This window comes from Amphiprion ocellaris, chromosome 18 (assembly GCF_022539595.1).
Source record: "Amphiprion ocellaris isolate individual 3 ecotype Okinawa chromosome 18, ASM2253959v1, whole genome shotgun sequence".
Lineage (NCBI taxonomy): Eukaryota > Metazoa > Chordata > Actinopteri > Pomacentridae > Amphiprion > Amphiprion ocellaris.
The window spans coordinates 24,391,196-24,414,617 of NC_072783.1; the positions used below are offsets into that span (position 1 = coordinate 24,391,196).

General features: G+C 40.2%; 1 protein-coding gene across 2 annotated transcripts; it reads right to left on the reverse strand.

Moving 5' to 3' along the window:
- Positions 1–4,904: 4,904 nt before the first annotated feature.
- Positions 4,905–22,997, reverse strand: rnf40 (ring finger protein 40). 2 transcript variants are annotated; one of them, XM_035940956.2, is made up of 20 exons: positions 22,843–22,997; positions 22,218–22,366; positions 21,944–22,111; positions 20,601–20,913; positions 19,010–19,210; positions 17,998–18,119; positions 16,856–17,002; positions 14,521–14,595; positions 14,257–14,376; positions 13,927–14,106; positions 13,549–13,684; positions 13,064–13,185; positions 12,684–12,949; positions 12,246–12,363; positions 11,959–12,108; positions 7,565–7,774; positions 7,341–7,466; positions 6,464–6,604; positions 5,658–5,759; positions 4,905–5,353 (listed from the first exon to the last, which is right to left on the reverse strand). In XM_035940956.2, the coding sequence occupies exons 2-20, from the start codon at positions 22,353–22,355 to the stop codon at positions 5,177–5,179; spliced, it is 3,012 nt and encodes a 1,003-aa protein (XP_035796849.2). In that variant the 5' UTR covers positions 22,356–22,366; positions 22,843–22,997; the 3' UTR covers positions 4,905–5,176. The 2 variants fall into 2 exon arrangements, with proteins under 2 accessions (XP_035796849.2, XP_035796848.2); XM_035940955.2 differs by having other exon boundaries at positions 7,565–7,777; positions 22,843–22,996.
- Between the last annotated feature and the right edge of the window lie 425 nt (positions 22,998–23,422).

Below are 23,422 nucleotides of genomic sequence, written 5' to 3' on the forward strand. Positions count from 1 at the left end.
CAGGTTTAACATCCTGCTAGCAGTTAAGAGGCACGAATGTACTGATACCCCAATGTCATGTCACATCAAGCTGAAATACACACTAGAAAACACAATATTTCAACACAAAGACAACCAAATACTAAAACAATACCACACATGACAGTATAACAGATAATGCAACAAGGAAACAGTGGAGAGATACTTGGCAGATAAAATGACAATAATCATTCTTCCTTTTCAGTGTCACACATGTATTTGCATAGAAAACTTCTTTCTCGTCCACAATTATAGCAAACACCCACCCAAAGCCTCTGGTGAATTATTATTTGTGGTAATTTTCAAGGTCAAACTGGCAACTTTAATCACCACTGACTAATAACAAAACTCTCACAGAGGGGAGTCTGACGTAAACCAAAGTGGCTGAATGAATGTGTGGGAAACGGTATCAACAACACCAGGTAATAAATATTGTGACATCGAGGTGAGCAACGCTTTAAACAGAAGTAAAAGAGAAATTACACCGAGCAAGGTGGAATTACGGGGAAATGACATGAGAGACAGTTAATCAAACATGAAAATGAACTCTGATGTGCAGAAAAGCTTCCTGCAGCGTTTTTTGCATTGTATTGCATGTGGAGCTGTGCAGCAGTGACATGCAGTGGTGGTAGGTGAAGTGTTCACTGTAAAATCTCTGCATTCAACACCCTTAGTTAAACAGTATGTTAAAGAAAAACAACCGCACTCATAATTAAGAAAAATCCCCCCTGTGATATTTTAGTGCATACAGATATTATAATATTATTGGCTCTTGATAGTGATGGAACAATGTCTACTGGAAATAGCATTTTTACTGTTAACAGTTAGGTTTTCAACATAGGGTTCGAGCCCCAAAATTAATCAGAAGGGGAAATCTAAAATGATTCATCTGTTAAGAAAAGAAACTGCATTCACATTCAGGGCTTTCTCTAATTCTTAAGAAACATTCAGACAGTTATTTGACAGCAAATGAAATAATCGGGCGTGAAAATTGTGGTTTTCAAAATTTGACAGAAACAAACTCAGAAGGTGTCACTGTGATGTCATTAAGGTCACCTCAGCTCATCTTCAAAACTTTTTAAATTTTAGACATATTTAACTGAGTGTATGCTGCAAAGTGGAAGCTTAAAGTTTGAAATATTTGGGTATTTCAGAGGGTCTGAGGGTCTAATAAAAAAAATGCTTGCATTGATTTGCAAATATGGGAAATGTAAGAAACATGGGGCTAAAATTCAGGATGTCTCTGTCGCTTAAAGGGCCCATATTGTGTCAATTTTTAGAAATTTAATCAAAGTTTCACATGTCCCCTCAATGTTTCTTTCAATTTTTTGGGATTTATATATTAAGGCTTTTATTTAAGAACTCCAAATTGTTAAGAAAACAAAACACAGTAAGAACTAATTTTCATCATATGGGACCTTTAAATTTGAACTTTTCTCCTGATGAATTCCACATCTTAATGGAAGTGTGGTGCTAAACAGACCGGTCTTCTTCTAAACCCACTAATGCAAACCGAACCTTACTTGGGAAATATTTCAGATTGACTCAATTTGACTCATCAGTCGGAGCCTGAAGAAAACGAGAGTTAACTCTGAAGCTGAATTCCAGAAGCATATGAGTCGTATGAATTCCTCAGTACAGGTCATTATGAAACCAGATGGAGCCAAAAAAGCCACCTGCTCAAAAAGTCATGTTTGAGGCATTCTGACCTCGAACTCTCCGGTTCTATTACAGCCACATGCTCAGGTCCTCAGAGACTCTCCGTCCTCCACAGCCAGCCTGCCTGCAGAGCTGCTCTGACTCATTTTACAGCCACGGTCACAGTAGAAATGTGTCACACTCCTTGTAAGCATTTCTCCCGATGATTTCAGCCCTACATCACTCAGCTGGATTCCAGCGCCAGAGTTCAAAAAGTAACTGCAAGGAACTGAACCTTGACTGCTGGTTGACCTCTGTGGAAAACCCAAAACCTGAGAGGCAGCTTTTGTTGCACACATCAGACAACAACCTGAAACTGCTGATCAAACTTAATACAATACTTCAACCATGAGCCTGAGAATGAGCTGAATTAAAAGATTTAGAAAGGAATTGTTCCCTTTCAATGATTTTGGTTCACCTTTTAACAAATTTATGAATGACTTTTTACTACTGCAGGTGTTTCTTGTGGTTTAGCTTGTAAAATCTGGGAAGTTTAGAGGCACATTTTGTGTTCCTCATCAGAAGACCTTGGCAAGTCAGCACCTCGTCTGACAAAGGGCGTTTTTGGGCGTGGGGGTGCTGTATTTTGTCATGAACTGGAAGGGGGTGGGTGGATCAACAGCTGATGTCCAGATGTAGAGAAAGTTTCACACAGATCGACTTTGGATCAAACATGTTTTGAGTCTACTTCGTTAAAAATCCATTTGGGCACATTAATTCCTGAGGAAATGGGCTCTAACTCGTTTAATTATTCAAGATTTTATGTTCTTGGTGCAATCTGAGTCTGGTGTTCTCCTCTGGGATGGAGTCCAAACTTCAGAGGGCTGTGGAAACAAAATCAAAAGCTCTCTTCTCTCTTTTTGTTGTTTTTCTCAGACACTAAAAATGAGTCTTTGTGCACAAGACGGACACAGGCGGTGCACTCTTTCCATGTGGCCTGTCCTTTTCACCAAGGGGCACGGATAGATGGGGTGAAATAAGGCGATCGGAATGCGGAACCGGTGAGAAATGCAGCTGGTAAAGGAAGCGCCTCTGTAAGCAGAGCCCCTATCTGACTCCATTATAAGAGCAGACCACCAGAATCTGACCCATGTTCACAGAAAACAAGGAAACCACCGCTCACGAATTCAAACAGTGCAGTGAGAACAAAAGAATAATCACTTAATCAAACCAGTTTCTTGATTAAATATTAATGTTAGACACAGATTTGTTGAAAGACAAACTTCTCATACTTACTTTTTTGTGCGCTCACGCCGTGGAGACTGGTCACAGCCGCTATAATAAGTCCGCACAGCGCGCAAAGAGCGTTCGAAGCCATGATGTCTGCGCGTAAAAAGCTGCTCGCTGTCGGCTACACAATTCCCGAAAGTTCATCTGATTAACAATCCGTGCTGGTTTTCAGCATGGAAAAGCGAGCATCAGAGTGAGTCATACGGAGGAGTCTGCGCCTTGTTTTAATAGCGCACACACCCACGCTAGCAGTTCAACTCCTATGAGTCATTTCCTATGTACTGTACTGCTCGGATTCTCTGTGCGCACTCCCAGACTCACAGGAAACTCCACGACCGTGGCGTGTGGCTTCGTTTGTTTCACTTCGAGTGAAAGTTTCAATCAAACCACCACAGGTATGAGATTTTCATACACATATTTCATATTTTATAGGCACACCCTGCTCTTTTTTCACTCCCCCTCTCCACATTTTTACTAGTGAGCCCGTGCAGTCTGGACTTAATAGTGTTCTCATTGTTATTACCACGCCTGTCGACGTCATTCCCAGCTCCCTGCCAAAAAACACAACTCTCTGGCAGGAGTTTGGGTCCCATACACAGAAAAAAAGAGGAACAGCAACCGAGGCAAAAACAGATGACATTCACTAGTAAAACTATTTGCTTTTGAAGCCTTTGGGGAAAAGCGTGCTGGAAGCTAAAGTGAGATAAGCTTTATCTTTCTCCAATTGAATGCCCTCGGCAGACTGAAAAATAACAGAGATGGTTCTGCTGTTGGAAACTGACATTTGAATAGTGAGCGTCCCTGACGCAGGGTGGTGTTATTAATGTCTGGGGCTGGGTGTAGCCTGCTGCTGCAGCACAAATATGCAATAACAAAGCCTGTGGACGCATGCTTGGAGAGATATGAGGCTGGCCCCTGTCACAGCATTGTCTCATGCATTAATGAGGACCATCAGTTACTAAAACATCTGTGTTCTGTGGCATAGGATTTATTTATGACACGTTATGTACATTTATATGAGGTCAACCGCTGCCCATTGGTGCGATCTAACAAATTATCCCTGCAACATTAATGCCAAATCTTGAGGAAGCTTTAGCCAACGGTTCCCAAAAGCCCGCTAAACTTCTTTCACATATTCACTTTTCCTCTCCTCTGCAGCCTGCAGCGTTTTATGCGTGCGTTACATGGTGTGAACTGCCTTTCCCACCAGAGCTAACGTCAAACAGACGCTAACCAACCTCCCAGTAAATAGCTCACATCATCAGATCAGAGGGAAAAAAACGGTTTCATTGGCTCAATTAGGTTAGAAGCATGTTGTTACACAGATGTTTTTGTACTCGACTGTCACGGCTAACCTTTAGGAAAGCAGCCTAAGAGGACCTGGAGCAGCGCAGCCCACTAAGGACACACACATGAGCTGACTTTCCACTGGAGTGATTTCATCAGTAATGAGGCACTATAAGCTGCAGATGTTGTGTCAAACTCTCCAACAGGAACCATGGCAACACGATGAACACACACAGAGGACCTTGCCCAAGGTGATCCAAACACTCCTGTATGTGCTGACTGCATGCCAAACTCACTGATGTCTCTCAGGCATTGTTAATGCTATAGTCTAACTAAAGACGTAAGACAATTCTGGCTGTCGTACTTCATATATTAGAAACATATTTAGTTTTAAACATGCAATCCTCGAGTCTGCAAAGGATGGCTTCTTTTAATTCTGAAGTTTAAATTTCAGCTTCAACAACTATACGGGATTTCCAAAACCAGCAGGACAAAACAATTCAGAGAAACGCTCCAGGCTGCGTAAACCACATCTCTCTGCAGCTTTTTGATGCATTGGAAAACATCAAAAGTGGGCCCAGATTGTTAAAGAGAGGATCTTGTACATTGACAAGAACAGCAAAGACAGAAAAACAGTGCAGAGCAGCCCAATGTGGAAGAACATCACCGTGTGCACAAACAACTGTGTTTATTAACTACAGAACAACGCTCTCGGTCAGATGTGTCACTATCTGTTTGGTCACCGAATTAATCACCAGGTGGCAATGATGTGGTAAAACAAGTCTTTCCAAAGAGATCAAAATGGGGAAACACACTCATCTGATGTCCCCAAAATGTCTGCCTCTTTGAATAAATCTTCAGTTCCACTGTCTTTCCTCTATTCTTTTCTCTCCTTTGGTTCTGCCTACTATTTTCTCTTTTCGCTCCTCTGTTGCTAAGTGACTTAGGTGATGTAGATGCGGTGAAAGTCGTTGGCTCCAAAGGCACAGTTGCACTTGGGGCACTTTCTCTGTCGGGTGTCGTAGCGCATCTTCAGACATTCGTAGCAGAAAACGTGGAAACACTTGGTGAGCACCGTCTCCTTGTCACGTGTGTTGCAGCAGGGGCAACGCAGCTTGGCCTGAAGACACATGAAAACATGTTCTGGTTCATAAAGTGACTTAACGACAGTTATTACCTCTATTCATTACATAATGGCATACCTCACACTTCAGGGTGTAACAAGCAAAATTTTCTCATGCCTCCGAAGCACTAAGTGACCATAACATTTCCGAGAAGGTTTGAGCTCACTTTGAACTCACTTTTTCTGTTCATAACAACCTACGTCAGACCTGGAAGCTGCTGGCATTTTTGTAATGCCCTTGACAATAACAGCTCATTTAAAGTAAAGGTAAACCTCTCAGCTCATAACGTCTAATTCTCACCTTGTACTGATTGATCTCCTCTTGTAGGATCTCATCTGCATCAGAGTAAACTTCCACCTTCTTCTGTTTCTCCAGCTTCCGTCTCAGCCTGGACAGATCCTCCTAGAAGGTGGGAGGACAGAGTTGTTCGAGCTGCAGCTGAAGCTACATCCACACTAATACAGTTTCATAGTAAAGTGGCATTTTAGTCTAAAATGACCTCTGCCAAGATGATTGTTTTAGCACTATTACAGAAAATATCGTTGTGGATATTAGTACAACTTGTAAAGGCATGATCATTCATAAACACCAAGCAACAGAGAGTTGGCCGCTTAGTTGTCAGAATTCTACACAGGAGGGACAGCAGTGGCAAAGAGAGCAGACATTTCTTGGCTTGGATGATTATAATCTGGAACTGCTACTGAATTGTTAATGAAAGTAGCACAGGCTAATATCTTCACTGTTTTCTGGATAAAAGTAACATGACATGGCTGTGACAAAGCAGGAAAGGACAGGTACAGACTGATAAGATCAAATCTTGAAGTGAATGTGGGTGTAATCGTTTCTCCTCATCCAGACAACCGTGGATGTTTTTAATGAATAAGGTGGCAGCAACTCATCCGAATGTCTTCATTTCAGGGGTCCTAGAACACCGGAGTAGTGTGGACGCTTGGCATAAATGTGGCAAAAGCGATGCAATTCAAAACAAAAATGTATTAGTGAGGACGAGGCCCAAATTTATTGAACAGAAACCTACAGTGATCATCTAATTAGGGGTTACTCGAGCCGATCTGGAGTGATTTCCCCAATGCTAAAGTACAGCATACCTGTGCTCGTTTCAGGTTGCTGCTCTCCCTCTCCCGGGCTGTGCGGTTCTCAGCCACAGAGACCTGGATCTCCTTAAGTTTGGCTTGCGTGTGCTCCAGCTGCACCTTCAGGTCCTCTGCCAGCTGTGCAGCCTCCACCGCCTGCAGCGGGAAAGGAAGCAATAAAAAAAACCCTTAACGATGAGATTCCTGGGCTGTAATGTGGTGGTGTTGGTGGTACAGTGGGCACTGCTATCACGACATCATGAGTCTATTCTGTGCGCTTCGACTTATCCTATTTACTGCAGATTCAGTGTATTTTCCACCTATGATGACAGTATTTTCCACAGTGTACCATAAGTTTTTAGACCCTCTTCGCAGTGTCAAGACACTTACAGTTAAGTGGCCCCTTTTGTGTGTGTTGGGCGTGTTACATTTTGTTTCTGTTACTATGGCTGTTACTATTTATGAAAAAAAAAGGGTCAAAAGTTGAAAGCATTCAAGCGATGCATTCACGTAAGCGACACGATGACCTCATTAAGTGTGTCTCAGTGCACTCCTCCACACATCTGCAGAACATGAGCAACGTTAGCAATTACCAGAAACGTGTAACTCAAGTAAGCACTAGACTACGAGAAAAAAAAAAAAACGAAAGTCTGGGCATCTGCTGCTGGGTTTAATTTGTTAACAATGTAGCTCATTAATGCAACATCTTTTGGGAGGAATTCCACAAATCCTGAATATCAGAACTTTTCACAAGCACCTCAACACAGCAGAGATATAACTTTCTGCACATCAATTATGCCTATGCACTGCTCACTGTTAATAGCACAAAATCATCAGTCATTTGCAAACCTGACATGTACGAGCTGACAGTATGATTGATGGCCATTCTCACCTTCCTCTTATTGAGTTCTAGTGCTTGTGTTCTGACAGCCAGCTCTTTTTCCAGAGCAGCCAGCGTGCTCTGTAGGACTCCTTCTTTTTCTTCTAGTTTTTGCACAACCAGCAGCTGGGCATCCACCTGAAAGAGACGGCAACAGTTAGGACCTATCGCTTCATTGCCTCGACTCAATGAAAACCATCAGTGCTGCGTTTTCAGGTTGAGAATTTACACCTCACCTGGGTTTTGAAAGTAAGAACTTGGTCAGCCAGCTCCTCCTTCTCCTCCTTCAGCAGCTTGTAGATCTGGTTAGATTTGATTCGCTCACTCATCAGCTTGAAATTGGCATCGTCCTTCTCTCGCAACTGCTGCAGCAGCCGGCTGTTCTGCTCCTGCATGTCTTCAAAGGCCTGGCCTGTTACATCCATCTCACTCAGCAGGGCTTCCTCCTCCTCAAAAGACACACGTGTGAGTGATTAAAAACTATGAAGAGCCATTGACAGTCGGTTCTGGTGCTTCTGAACTCCAGTTTACAAAACCAATGAGGCCTAAAATATGTACGTGTTCATGGTAAACTTATATTCTTTCAATGGTCAGTCTTTAGTCACATCTAAAAATAACATAAAAAAATGTTTTAAATATATTAAGATCATTTCCATGTTTACAGTTTAAAAAAAATCACCCGCACCTTTTTTCTCAACATCTTCCTTACTATTTCTAAAGGAAAATAAAAACACACAATCACCACATAAGCAACATATGGTCTTTTTTAACCACAAATGTACAGCAACAATGAAAAACATATGCAAGTCATCGATCTGAACCAAAATCACATTAAACCAATGATGTATCAGTTGGTATGAAGAATCACAGCTGTTGCAAAACTGTTAAATTTAAGTGTGCTGTCATAACGTCACGACACACATGCTGCTCTGATCATTGTACAGATGAATTCTAGATTTAAAGGTGACCCCGTTATGCTAATTTACAGATCTATATTTTCATTCTCAGACTTCACAGGAGTGTGTTTGCATAGATTAAAAATATTAAAAAATCCATATTTATCCTATACTGGGTCTCAATGGTGCCCCTCAGTGCAGCCACTCTTTGTTGCTAGCTGCTGTCTCTTTTTAAAACCTGCACTAAATGATCACTGTCTTTTGATTGGCCAACTTTGGGAAGCCTGCTGAGCGTCAGCACCCATTGATTGTGAGCTGTGCTGCCTGTCTTTTGCGCTGTGGCCCAAACAAATACATCTGTGACAAGTTGACATTAGCCATTTGCAAAAGTAGAAAAAATGTCAGAGACCTAGCATTCACAGCAATCTGAAGTCTGAGCTTTTGGTTTACAGAGATTGCTTTTATATAAGTTTACCTCATTCTTTGAAAGTCTGGTGACATTTAATATGAACATCCATCATTTTAACAATGTATATTTGACAGAAAAAAAAGAAAAAACCTTAATAGGTCCCCTTGAGTTTCAGAACAATGAAGTACTTTGTAATTTTTTATTATTTTTTTTAACTTCATCACAGACTTATATTAGCAGAGTATTGAACTCCAGCACTAACAAACAAGGGGATAATGATGGCTTTACTCCAGTATTAGCAGTGCTGCTAAATGGCTTTTCTCCACCAGTGGAGACAGAACACTGACAATACAGTGGAGCATTAAGCCAACATAAATGGATAGGTTATGTAAAAAAAAAAATCTGCATACATCTTTCTTACGTCTGTCTCTGCCTTTTCTGTTACACAATGACACAAATCGAGAGCAGTTGGCTAAACTGTGAGTTATGTTTCATTTGCAACCCAGTCAGCAAAGAACAGCGGTTGGACAAAGCACACTGGGGGGAGAGCCATAAGTTTGCGTTCTGCCATCTTTTTAATAAATCAACAATTGTTTTCACTCAGAAATTTATTTAGACTTGAATCATGTCAGCAAGAATCATATTTGACTTGTGAATTGCCAAAGATTCCCTCCCCTACTACTTATGATCTCAAGATCCAAACACACCTGTTTTTTTCTGTGCTACCCACATTTCTTAAATTTGACTCTGTAGCATTTGTACATTTGGGTTCAAGCTGCCCATTTATGAACCACCTAGGGCCTATAAACAACAGTCAGATGAACTCACAAGTAGCTTGTTTATCCAATAGTTTTGGCAGTCTGAAAATTCTTGCAGCCAGTGATCGTGGGGAACAAATCAAACACATCTGACTCCAATGCAGTGTAGTTGTTGTGCTATAACTTCATAGCAATCATTGTCAGTCAAAACTATGTTTTACCTTCTGTTAATTATGTTCTGCAAGACCTCCCAAGCATGAGGAGCTACAGACTATCAGACCTCAACATCTGTTGCAGCCCCAACTAAATGAGTAAAGCGTGTGACTCCTTGACATGGTTGAAGATAATATGATTCATATTAACTAATAAAGCTTTAAGACTGATAGTTTGAAGGTCAACAGCAGAATGAATATTATCCTGACAAACAGAAGAGAGCAAATACATTATCTAATGTGGGTGTATCCACTGTTCCTTCAACTCAAGTTTTAGAGTTACGATGACATTATTTCACCAGCATTTGACCCACGACGGATAAAAGTTTTATATTTTCCATCTCATGAGCATCTGCTCTCTTATGCCTTGAATTTTTTTACAAATGAAATTTCAGCATTCCTACATGTTTCAACATTTACAACACGGTAGAGCCAAGTGAGTGAGCTCAGATCTAAGTGGTTCACACACTAAGAATTTATCAGGTTGGCTCACCCAAAAAGATGCTTTCCTCATTTTCGGATTTATAGATTTTTCCTTCGGCTGTCAGTATCAACATTTCACAGTCCCTCCATAACTGAAAGTGCTGTTTAAGCAAGTCTGCAAAGTACCTGACAAGATTTTAAGCACTTTAAAAGCTTATCTGATTTCCCAGCAATTTCACTACAAGAGCTGTAATCATTTTGTTTTACAAAGCTCTGTGCCAGGCATTAAATAGCCAATAACAATGTGTTTTTACAATATAACTTAATGATATAATAAAATGTCAAAATTGGAATGTGATTACAGTAACTTTGTGCTTACAGTAACTTTGTTTTCAGTGTCACTTATTTTCATTGAAGCTGCTGCCATAGTAACGGCTTTCAAGTGCCTGTGGATACAGTATGAATATAAACGAATCATATTTCAGACAGAAATTGGAAGTAAAACGAAAAAGAAAAGAAATTACTCAAAAAAGCAGAAGTTGCAAAACAGTAACTTGAATTTAGTTAGAACTAGCAATGACCTTATGACAGCTCAAAACATTACCGATAAGCTAGCACTAACACACTCAGCTGATCACATCCGGACCATAGTGTCGGCTTTCAATTCCTCTTTAGTCAACTAAGATTAGGAGACCTTTTTTTTAGGCAAATGTGATACTCATTGCACTAGTTTCATTCTTAACACAGCTGGCTGTTTATATTCACCTCAGGTACAGTCCCAAAAGCTTAAGTATGACATTTATATGTGGCTGACGGTTCAAATCTCATTTCTTGTAGTTAATTCTACTATGTTTTGAAAGTCAGAGGGGTTGAATATTGTCTTCTTTTTGAGCATGTTAATATATTGCCTCGAACAGGGGTAAAGTTATTCATACGTGTACAGGCTGTATTTGGAAAGACCTGGATAAAAGTTAAGGAAAAATGTTTTTGATGGTTACACACGGTTGATGAGTCAAAGAACAATAATGAGGAAGCAGTCTGTTCTCCTGCTGGAGTGGGAAGTGTACTAGTAAAGGTAAAAGTGCTCATCTTCCTGCCTTCCAGTTCCCACTCCGCTCGGGCTGCACTCACACTTATAGCTTTTCCTTTGAAGACGCATAACTTCTGTTACAGCTGTGGCGTTTTAAGATTCCTAAAACTCAATTCTAAAACGTAAGCAACTCTCTGCTTCATGTTAACGGTCATGTGATGCACCTTTTCACTTCTGTTGGTATGAATGGCGATTACACTGATCAGCCACATTATTACCACTGACAGATGAAGTGAATAACATCGATCATCTTGTTACAATGCAATGTTCTGCTGAGAAACCTTGAGTCCTGACATACATGTGGATGTTTGACATGTACCACATGTCAAATGTTAAGCATTGCAGTTCAAGCAACCCCCAACCTGCCATGGCAACAGCAGTCATTGATGCCATTTGTCACCCTCAGCAGGACGATGCACCCCAACATACTGCAAAAACTGCTCAAGAGTGGCCCGGGGAACATGACATAGCTAAGGTGTTCACCTGAGTTCCACACTCCCCAGGTCCAAATCTTATTGAGCATCTGGGGATGTGCCAGGATAAGCCTGATCTAGGTAGGTCCCACCCTGCAACCCACAAGACCCCCAGATTTCACTGCCACCTTCCCGGTACCAAAGGTCCTGAGTCCATGTCCCACTGGGTCAGAGGAGTTTTAACAGCTTAAAAGGGATCAACACAGTATTATGCAGGTGGTTATGGGGTTTTGCCTGGTCAGCGTGTATCTGAGACAAAGCTAGAGTAATCATCTGGATTGAGATTTTTTTTTTCCCCTTTGACAACAATGATGCAAAACAAAAACTACTGGTGTGAATGTAGTTGCAAATGCTTTTACACACAGATACCTGCTTAGTGGCAGCAAGTTTCTTCTGCAGATGCTCTATGGTCTCTTCTGCCACTCGTATCTTCCTGAGAGCATCTTCATCGGCCAGCTTCTTGCTCTCCTTCCTCTCTCTCTCCTCCAGCTCTCGCACTCGCATCCTCAACTCATCCACCTAGACAGATTGACACAGAGGCTGGGTATTAAACTTGCTGTATAAATGTTTAGCTACTGGCCTATAACAAAGACTGTTTTATTGGCTGTAAAAATGTGCAAACTTGTGACTGAAAGAGTGAAATGACAAACTCAAACCTCAGCTTTAGATTTGCGCTCAGCTGCCATTAGCTGCACTTTGTCTCTTTGCTCCTTTGGAGCCGACTTATACATATCCAACAGGAGCTTCATCTCTTTCTGGGACTCCTGGGCTTTTCTGGTAAGTTAGAAAAGATGAACAGATAATATTAAATTAGCAGTCACACAATTTTAATTAAGCCAACACCTGTAATTACATGCAAATAAAATCAACACTATGGTGATTAGCAAAGCTACTAACTACACATAATGGAACAGTATGATTTTTTAAAAATCCATCCTGGTTTCTGTGTGCAGTTTCTAATCTATCACTGCACTTAACATGACCATCAACTCTGTTTAATAAGTGACGGAAAATATTTTACAGTCAACATGTGATTATATCCAAACACTTTGTTGTAAGAAATGACAGTGAAGTTAAATTGAAGGGTGATGTACTTGAGTTCAACTCTGAGCATCTTCAGTGTGTCCGAGTCCTTCCTCTTCAGTTCGTCGCTGCGCTGCCTCTCTCTCTCACGCTCCCTCTCTCGTTCCCGCTCGGCCTCCCTCTCCCTCTCTCTCTCCCGGGCACGTTGTCTCTCCAGTTCCTTCCTCCTCTCCTCTTCTTCCTCTTGGTCTTCATCATCCTCCTTTTTTACATCAATGCTGTCACTCGTCGTTTCCTCGAGAATCAGAACCCCCGTGTCGCCGCTCTGACAGCGCAACTGCCGATAACACAAACCAGATTTTGAAGAACTAGTATTACCAAGCAACAGTTGCGTTGAACACTCTTCTCAACTAAACATTAGCACCTCTAGTCAGTGAATCACGTCATCTACCTTATTAATCTCCATCTGTGTTTCCCGCAACTTCCTCTTGTAACGCTGCACATCACCTTTCAGCTGCAGATTGTGGTTTTGAAGGCTGCTGATTAAGTGTCGCATCTCCCTGTTGATTGGTCCTGAGCGAGCAGAGGCAAAGGATGAAAGGTCGAGAATAACAAAGTCAGCTTGTGGTTTGGTTTTGAGTCATTCAACAATATGCAAATGCATATGAAGCTGTAAATGATGAGTTCTATTGCATGGTGCACAGAAGTGACATCATCATACAAAAAATCTAATGTTACTATTACCACACTGCTAACAAATGATAAAAATGTAGATCAGTAAGTTGATCAATATTTACCAGAGAATCACCTTCAAATTATTGTAATTTACAAAAAAAACATCACAAATGTAGCGTTGCATCATGTACAGTTATGCAGGACTCTGTGGTATTTTTTCCCTTTTCCACTCGACTTGATTTGAGTGTTTTGAAAAGGTACCTGCTTGCTCGTTGGCTGCCAGGTTCTGCTCAAACTCGATGCGCAGCATCTCATATTCTTTGCGCACCTGGGCCAGAGTATCTTCCAGCTGTATGACGTCAGTCCGCAGCTTCTTCTGAACAGACAGCTCATCACTCTGAATGGTTGAAAACAGTAGAACAAAGCTGACAACATTGCTAAGCAGTCATAATAATACCTCCATACAAGTTTAAGTTGCTGGGCAAATTGACTGTAAAGAAAAAAACTGCAGTACAACACTGCTACATCACTTGACTTCAAGTACGTTAGGAGCCTTATGATTTCTCCGATACAGCTTGTTTTTTTTTTTTTTATAGGAACAGCTTTGAACAAATACACAAACAAAATTGTCTAAGTCACCTCCATGTGCTCAATCTGTCGGAGATGGGCGTTCTTCGCAGTGAGCAGCAGAGCCCGTGCCTCATCCAGCTGAGTTTTGACCCCAAGAGACTCATTGTACAGCAGGGAGAATTGAGACTGCAGACATTTGTACTCTAAAGTTTCCTTCACAACCTCCTCTGGAATATTGCGCAGGTCCATCTGAAAAATTAGAATGTATATAATAATTACATAACTATAATTACACAAGTATATTACTATAGGAACACTATGACTTGTGTCAGAGAAAGGGAATCAGGCTGATGATAAACAGTTGAATAGATAAAGATGCTTCTGTTATATCATCTATACCTTCAGCTTCTCGCTCTCCCTCACAGCCTCCTGGAGCTCCACCTGCAGCTTCTCTAATTCTGCCATGCGGCTATTAGCCAACTCCTGGTTGTGCTCCAACTCTGCGTTGAGACTCTCAAACTAATAACAAAGACAATGTCTTATATACACACAAATATGCACAGTTGATGTCAGATTGACTCACATGCAAAGATATAATGGTATTATACACAAAATTAATGTCAAAGAGATTTTCTTTGCTTAGAAACGCTGCCTTTTGCTCACCTTCTGAATATTCAGTGTGATCTGGCCTCCAGGTAGCCCACCTGAGCTGCCAGTGCTGCTGTATCCAGACTTTAGCTGCAGACAGCAAACACAGAAGAAGTGTTAAAAAAAAGAACAAAAAAGACAAGAAAACTATCTTAAAGTGCACAGCACAGCGGCAAGAAAAGTCAGTGAACCCTTTAGAATTTTCTGTGGCTATGCATAAATCTACCACAATGTATGGTCAGATCTTCATGTAAATCATTAGAAACAAGCAAACAATTTTACTTGTTTACATTCCAAAATTTTCCAATAAGTTTCAAAGGCATATTAGCTTTTAAAAAAATTAAATCTCCAAAATTCCACCATTGATCAGAACCAGAAACTGCAAAAACAGAAAGAATTATCGAATTTTCAACTTTTGGAAAGTGCCTGAACTAATCACAGGTAGCATGGATTTCTTTTGGGAAAATGAACCAAATCTATGCTTAAAATCGAGACATTTTATCAAAATCACTTTATTCTAAATCTGTCATTTATCTATTCCCCCAAAATAAAGAGTTTGCTCTAACCAGATTCTGTTAAAAACAAAACATTTTGAACAAATGATTGAATTGAACTGTTGCCTTTAGGCAGACATTTCAAGACAACTATATATATGTATGTATATATATATATATATATATATATATATATATATATATATATATATATATATATATATATATATATATATATATAAAAGTAACTACAATTAATACTGCTGTGCCTTAAAATGTGCAATCAAATGTCTTGTATGTGTGGTATGTTGTGTTTTTCTTTTCCTTCCTTTTTTAGAATCTTTTGTTTCTCTTTTAAATAATCTTTTTGTAGTTAGTTCAGAAGCTTTTTAGGTTACAGTTTACAACATTACATGTACAATGACAAATTAAGACATTCTATTCTACCCTTCCACTGCTCAGTGACTGACTCTGCAGTGACCAATAAAACTCTATTTGACTGAACTGGACTGAACTGCAGACTGTGTTTTCACAGAGCAGATAGGAGACAAATATGGAAACAAATTATAAATGCAAATCACAAATGATCAATATAATATAAAGCCACCATTATTTCCAGTATTAGTAACTTATTTATGTACATATTTGTAGGATTTATGGCACTACAACTGATTTCTCCCTCTTTCTAGCCATGGTTGTGCTGCTTCCATAGATGTGCAGGACTTTATATTTCAGTGAAATATGAGCCGGCAGTGCGTGAAAATGTGACCAAAGCAGCAAAAATAAAATACACAGAAAATTTTTGGGGTTCAGAGGGTTAACAAAAACCAAATCACTGTTGTACGTGTCCATACTGAATACATGCAAACACTCCTAAGTGTGAGTTGGAAAGAATATGTGAACCCCGGGGCTAATGATGTCAACAACAGCTAATTGGAACCAGGAGTTAACCAACCTGGAGCTCAATTAATGAAACAAGACGTGTGGGTTCGAGCCATTTTGACTTAAAAAAAACACTTAAAGTTTGCTATTCACAAGAAGCATTGGCTGAAGTGAACCAAGCCTCACAAGAACAAGCTCTCACAGGACTTACAATCAAGAATTGTTGATGTGCAGAAAGCTGGAAAAGCTCACAAAGATTTTAGACCTTAATTAACCCACAGACAAAAGCTCAGTGGCTGTTGGGTGGACAGGAGGACAATTACTTTAAAAATCTAAGTAAATCTACTGCAGAATATGCCTTTTGTAGGGTGCACTAAGAGCCCAGATCTTAACAAAATAAAGATGCTGTGAAATGACCCAAAGAAAGCCGTAAAACTCAACATACTCAGAATACTACAGAGCTAAAGCAGTTGTTCAAAACTCCAGAGAGTTTCATCAGTCTTTAATTCCAAAGTTTCGCATATTTTTTCCACCAGTACTGTAAATGTTCAATTGATGTGTTCGACAAAACCACAAAACACTGTAATTGTTTGTTTGATATTAGCTTAAGCACATAGTGTTTGTCTACACTTGTGAATTAGACAAAGATCACATCACTTCTTTGATCTATTAAGGCAGAAAACCACATAATGTAAAAACGTTCACATACGTTTTCCTGCCACTGTACACACGGCTTATAGTATCCTTATCTTGATGTTCAGGAAGCTGGTACAAGTTATGCAAACGTCAAAGATGGGATGTGCATCAATAAGAGCAGCTGGCTTGATACGCTTTGATGCCTAGAGCCTTATCGCTGTCAAGTCATGTATAAGAGAACAACTAAAGAATAAACCTACGCTTCCAGACAGATAAAAAAGTAAACAGCAAAGCACCCACATTGTAGAAAGTTGCAAGGAGCAGTTATACAAACACACCTGCTCCATGGCCTCTGCTAGGTGTTTGTTGAGCTTTTGTTCCCTATTGCGGAGTTTCTCAATGTCCCACTGCAGGTCCTCCACCGTCGTCTCCATCTCAGACACTTTGGTCTCTGCACTGGTCACCTTGTCCACCAACTCATTGTACTGCAAGACAATGAGACACAATAACAGCTGCTTCATCACTACAAGCATCTCTGTACACACAGCTTTCCTCATTCACACACTCTTGTACCTATACAGTGGTCCATACTGCGGTTCACTTTTCGCAGTCTCACTGTACCGTGGATTTTTAAACTGCATTTGGTATCGCGAATTTTGCAGTATATAGGTATTTTTATGTCCTTATTATTGTGGTGAGCTGCGTTGAAAAATGACGCTAGAGAAAGGATATTTGCCATTAATGCACTCTGCAGCTGGCAGATGCTTGTACTTTGACACACACAGAGAACGGTACCATTGAAAATGTGGCAGGAAGTAATCAAACACACTACACTTCACACTCACGGTGCTGACAACATAACACTTAACTAAACTAACTAGGCTGACTAAACCATAAAAATACAATAAAACACACATTCCTAACATTCATAACACTCTAACACTAACATAAACCACAATAATGACATTTAAACCCCCAACATCCCAAACTCCCATGGTGCATTGCAGCACAACAGTTCAGTCATAGCGACCGGCTCTGTGATCGCTACATTATTTCAATTATTTTTGCAATAAAATAAGCATTTTATAGCCTAAAAAATTGAAAACGATACAAAAAATATGTAAAAAATAACAATTAAAACATGACAAAAGAATATTTAATCTAAATAAAATGTGTAGCGTACAGCGCTGGGCTCTGATTGGCTAAACGACCGTAGCATCAGTCACCTCTGTCTCCCGAATGTAGTAGCATTCAGCATCTGGCCACAGTGTTGCTCTGTAGTGTTGTGTGGTATGGGGGGAGGGTGTATAAAGCCTTAAAATATGTATAAATAATAAAATAAATATGGTCGCTACTTTGCAGATTTTCGCGTATCGTGGGCGGCTCTGGGACGTAACCCCTGCGATAGACGAGGGACTGCTGTGTTTAAGTGTTTAAGCATAAACACTAACACCAGCAGACAGGGCCAAACACAGCGTACCTCCATGGACATCTTGTGATGTCGGCCCTGCAGCAGAGTGGCGAGGTCTCGCAGTCGACTGTTCTCCTCCAGCAGAGTGTGGTTCACACTGATGATTTCAGACTGGCTATTGTCCTCACAGACTACCAAGAAAGTGGTGCAAAAATTAGTGGTGCTAACAAGAATCAAAAACCCTGCTTGTATTTACAGTATGTACTCCAACAACTCAGTAATGAAATATGAAATTCAATTAGTTGTCAATAATTAGCTTTAACTCTTCGAACCCTAAAACCAGCTGGCAGATTAAAAGGCAGGTTTTCTTTAACTATTGAAAAAATACGCTATTTATCACAGCAAGTGTAAAGAGAGAAACATTTGTTGGTTTTCAACTTTCCAACAGTCCTTGAAATAATTGAGTGACTTTCAATTTCAACAAAAACTTAACATCTAAGCTTAAAATCAAGACACTTCGCTCTGTCTTATTTAAAATGTTGCCCCCCAGAAAATTATTCCTTCAACGGTGCAACTGAGAAGCCATTACTGATTCAGCAGCGACCAACAGTTACAGTGCACGCTGTGTTTACATAGAGAAGATAGAAGACATGGATAGAAGTAATAAAAGCATATGTAGCAAATTATCTACAGTATGTACAATAAGCTTTTTTTCCTCCAGTGTTTATAACAGTTATGGGCACATAAATCAAAGAAATTCCACTTTATTTTTTTCTGTTTGTAGGATTTATGGCATTGTACATTTGCTACAAGGTACACAATGTTATTTTAAGGTCTCTCCTTCTAGCCATATGGTCCTGTTTCCATAGAGGTGCAGGACTATATATTACAGAGAAAAATGAATCCAGAGTGAGTAAAAATGTGACAGGAGCAAACAATGCCCCAAAACTGCTTGCAGTTCAGAGAGTTAAGGTAGAATATAAACTGAGTCACAGACATTTCTCCTTCTTTCCTGTGTTTCTATGTGCCAGTAGCTTCACCTCCATGAAAGTGTCACAAACAAGCATGTCTCCATAGTTACCTGCAGCCTGGGCCACCTTGCACATGTCGTTGATGCGACCGTGCAGCCTGTCGAAGACACAAACCAAGCAGGCGATGGCTTCTTTGCTGAACTGCATGCGGTCCTGGAGGTGCAGGGTGAGTTCCTCCTCACTGCTCTGCTCCAGAGCCGACAAGAAACCCTTGGCATTTTCACTGAGGGGCGGAGGAGGCGGCGATGCATCTGTGCATATTTGGAGATGGTTATATACAGCACTGGTCAAGGAATCAGGAATCAATAAATCTAGAAACTTTATTGTCATTGTTTTTCCACGCAGCAAAATTTCGATTGGTGACTCCCAGCTATAGATTAAAGATAGAAAAAGGCAAACTATATACAAACAAAATAAAAATCCTCAAAAGATATAAATACGTAAACAGAATTAGTGTAAAGCAAATATGTGATGATATGATGCATTAACTCTGACTTCTAGTCAGAAAGAAAACACAAATGTGTGTCCGCTCAGCACAAAATACAATATATAAGACAAATTCAAAGACTATTTAAGTTGATACTGCCACTAATTGAAGACATAATACAGTACATTTAACAAAATTATCATTAAAACACAAAACCAAGACACAAAGAATCCCCGAATACAGACTGAGGTTTAGCACTGTAGTCTCACACGCAAACTAAAATTCCACAACCCTTTCCAAGGAGAATATGCAAACATGTCAAAGATGCCGAAACAATTACCTGGCTTTGTTTTTTGCATTTAAGCTAAAGAAGTCATCAGAATAAATGTTAGAATAAACATAAAAAACATGTAGCTGTTTTAATTTAAAAGCACTCCCCAGCCCAAAAAACTACTATATTTGCACCTCTCTTGTGTATAGCATTAAACCGAATAGCTTGAAATGCAATCCTGCTTTCACCGCTGTGTACTTTTACACAACTTGTCTTTTTGCACAACAAATACAGCAAAAGTGATTTATTACATTGTTTTATTTGTGCACATACCTGTTTGGCACTATTCTTTGTACATTTAATACTGTCCATCTACTCATACATTCTGAGATAGACATCATATTTAATACTGTCTATCTCAGTATGTATGAGCAGCTCTTGATCGTTTGCACTGAAAATATTGCACCTGCTTTATTTTCTTTATACACAATTTTCTTGTTCATAGCTTTTTGCACTGTATTTTCTATATTTAATATGGTCTACAGCACCAGCATTAGCAGATGTGAGTGATGAGTGAGGGCGTTTGAATGACTGGGTTCTGTAAATAGGTTAATCGCAGCATTAAGCAAAGACATAGAAAGCTTAAAATTTCTTGCCCTGATAACTTGCTTATTGCTGCATGTGACAATAATGCCTCTGAACCCTTCATGCAAAATTTCTTCTTGTACAACTTTACCCAAAAGGGTAAACGACAGTAGTGACACAGCAGAAAGGTTTATAAGACTCCGGCTGTAACTTAATGAGGAGATGAAGCCATGTAGCCTCTTAAATTAAAGCCCTCTTTACAAAGAATAAATGAGTAGGGTCAACAGTCAGATCAGAGCAATAAATGCAGAGGCTTTCAGAAGATTAGCTTCGTCAGAAAAAAAAAAAAGCTGCTAACCTGTTTTTGAATCTGGTGGTTGATCTGCTGGTGTCATTAAGTCGTCAGAGCCTGCCGGAGGAGGGGGTTGCTGCTGCTCGTCTTGACGCTCCTCCTGACGTTCCTCCTGCTGCTGCTGTTCCGGTGGTTCACCATCATTCTGTGCGTCTGGTAGAGGGGGTGGAGGCACTGCGGATGTTGGTGAAGCCAGAGTAACACCGTCTTCCTCCATTGGTGTGGGGTCGGGCAGCGGTGCCGAGGGTGGGGCAGGGGTTGGTATTGCCGGAGCTTCTGGTTCAATACGTTTGCGTAGAACGTGCACATTCTCTTCCAGCTGCAAATCAGAGACGGCAGGATTGGAAGAAGTGTTAATCAAAGCATAGCATTAATCCTACCGCAATTTGTCAGATCATTTCACAACCATTATTGTTGTACTTCTACAGAAGGGAAAACTGATGGGGCTAATTAGCTACATCTTCTTGCACACATAGAAAACAAAAACACCTATCACTAATTGCAATCAGATTAAGGCAGATAGATAATACTGACATATGTTACAGCAATAATGTAACAGATTAATCTGATTATTGTGTTCATTTGTGGTCTTAATTGCATACACCATTTCTTCTTTCTTAAACTCAAATCACGCCAGCCTGCCATCTTTTAAAAACACTGGCAAAATTACATAATCTATCAAAGCAAACATGAAATTGCAAAAACACTTTCAAATTGTCTTGAAACTACTCATTTGTGAGGTGTTGCTCAGTCAAGAAGCCAAATCTAAACTTTAAATTGTGGTAATTCATCAAAATCACTTTACTCCATATGTCATTTAAAAAAATTGCTAAAACTATAGTGTTTGCTCTAACAAGAAGAAACATAATTCAGCTGTCACCAGCAAAACAAATTCAGGTGATGTGGGCTGAACTGCAGGTTGTGTTTATACAGCTCAGATAGGAGACCAGCTTAGAAACAAATCAAAAATATAAGTAGAAATTATCTTTAGTATGTAGAGGGACTATTTCTTCCAGTATTGGTGACACATTTGAGCACTTGTAAAATTGTTGCACATGTTCATTCCAGTTTTTTTTGCATTTGCTTAAATGCGTGTGTGTGGGTGTATATATATATATGGTGTATATATATATATTTCTTTTCGCCTGATTCATGGAACTATAACTCTGTCAAACTGCATTGAAGTTCCCTGTAATTCTAGCCATGGCTGTTCTGTTTCCACAGAAGTGAAGCCTTTCTAGTACAGTACTAAATTTATGACAAGAGCAAGACAGTGACTGAGGTCAGTGGGTTCAAATATCTTATAGCTGAAAATGGGACAACAATGTGCTAAAAATATGCAGCAGTACCTGCGACCAGTAGCGATTGACAATCAGCAGGGTGGTGTCATCCGTGGCTTGTCTCTTCTCCAGCTTTTCAATCTTCTCTCGTAACTCATCCTCCATCGCCTGCCTCTGCTCCAGGCGCTCACACAGCTTCTTATTCTTGAACTGGAGCACCTTCATGTCCATTTCCTCCTGCACAGAACAAACACAAATAATATTAAAGATTCTGATTCTTTCGGCAGCAACACTCAGTAACGAATACATTGCAAAAGGCAAAAGTCAACAACAATTGACTGACCGTAGAGGAGACTCCAGCTATACGTATGGGTTCAATAAGTGTGGTGGTGGTCTTCTCCTCTTTTTTGCTCTTCTTCTCAGGTGGCCCAGGGGGGCTGTCCCCTCCTGAGGGGCGCTTTCCTCCCCCAGCACCTGACATCTTTCCTTCCCCTGCGGGACATCAGACATGACATTAAATCTTTGCATGGATATTAAGGCATCAATGAGAAATTGCTGGTTGGTTTGCAAATGGAAAACTCATTCATTTGATGACAGCTAGGAGCAACATTAGCCTGACATATAAAGCGCTTATTTTGAATGGCTCACAGGGCTCCTGTACTGTTCATACGTGTTTCTAGACAGAAACCTGATCTCCTATTGTGTGTGGAAAACTATTACCAGTTTAATTTTTACATTTCCGATAAGACTAACGGACTTTTACGGGCTTGCTAACGCTAGCTATGCTAATGCTAACGGTAATTCTCTGGGTTAGCTCAACGGCGCTCTTTGTCTGGCGTATTTAATCATAAATGTTGAGCTTTTATTTTCACTAACCGGCGCTACACACGTATAAGAGATTCTGCAAAGAAATTCTACATAGGCAGACACGTATATACAGTTTTGGGAGAACTACTGACGTTACAAACCTTCACAAGGATTGAAAATGTAACTCAGGGCATCCAGGGAAGCAACAGGAAACAGCGACGAGGTTCTTCTTCGTTTTCTTTTTCTGTCGTGTCGAAGTGCAACCAGCGCAGCATTATCGCCGCCTACTGTTCACATTGTAGCTCTGTGGAGGATTTGTATTTTAAGAAGAATTGTTTGTTTTAATTTTGAGCACAATTTTAACTGCACAATTGAGGTATGTTGGCCTAAAAAGCTGCCACTTCGACTTATTAGTAGCGTCCCCGTGTAAACCATGAAAAAATAAAGCATTAAAACATGCTGCAACCTCCACTCCGGCCTCACGGGGGCAGCACTGCCGCACACTGTGACAGCCCGGTACATGCTGAAGTTAGTTTCTGATTCAATGGTCAATGGGAAAGTTAAGGGAAACTGAAGTCACATTGTTGAGCGACTAATGTAGTTTTTTCCACATTTTATTGATATTAAACTTGTGCTGTTCTAAAAACACAATGCTGCCTGACACTCACTTCAGCATGTAAACTTTTATTTTATTAGCAAAAATGGGGCGAAATGGAGCTACTTTTTTTCATATTAGACCAG

Coding starts and splice junctions, on each gene's coding strand:
- rnf40 (XM_035940955.2), bottom strand. CDS start 22,355: ATGTCAGGTGCTGGGGGAGGAAAGCGCCCCTCAGGAGGGGACAGCCCC. Junction 19,211..20,600: donor ACCACCAGATTCAAAAACAG/GTTAGCAGCTTT, acceptor AAATATGCACAG/ATGCATCGCCGCCTCCTCCG. Junction 12,364..12,683: donor ATGCTCAGAGTTGAACTCAA/GTACATCACCCT, acceptor CTAACTTACCAG/AAAAGCCCAGGAGTCCCAGA.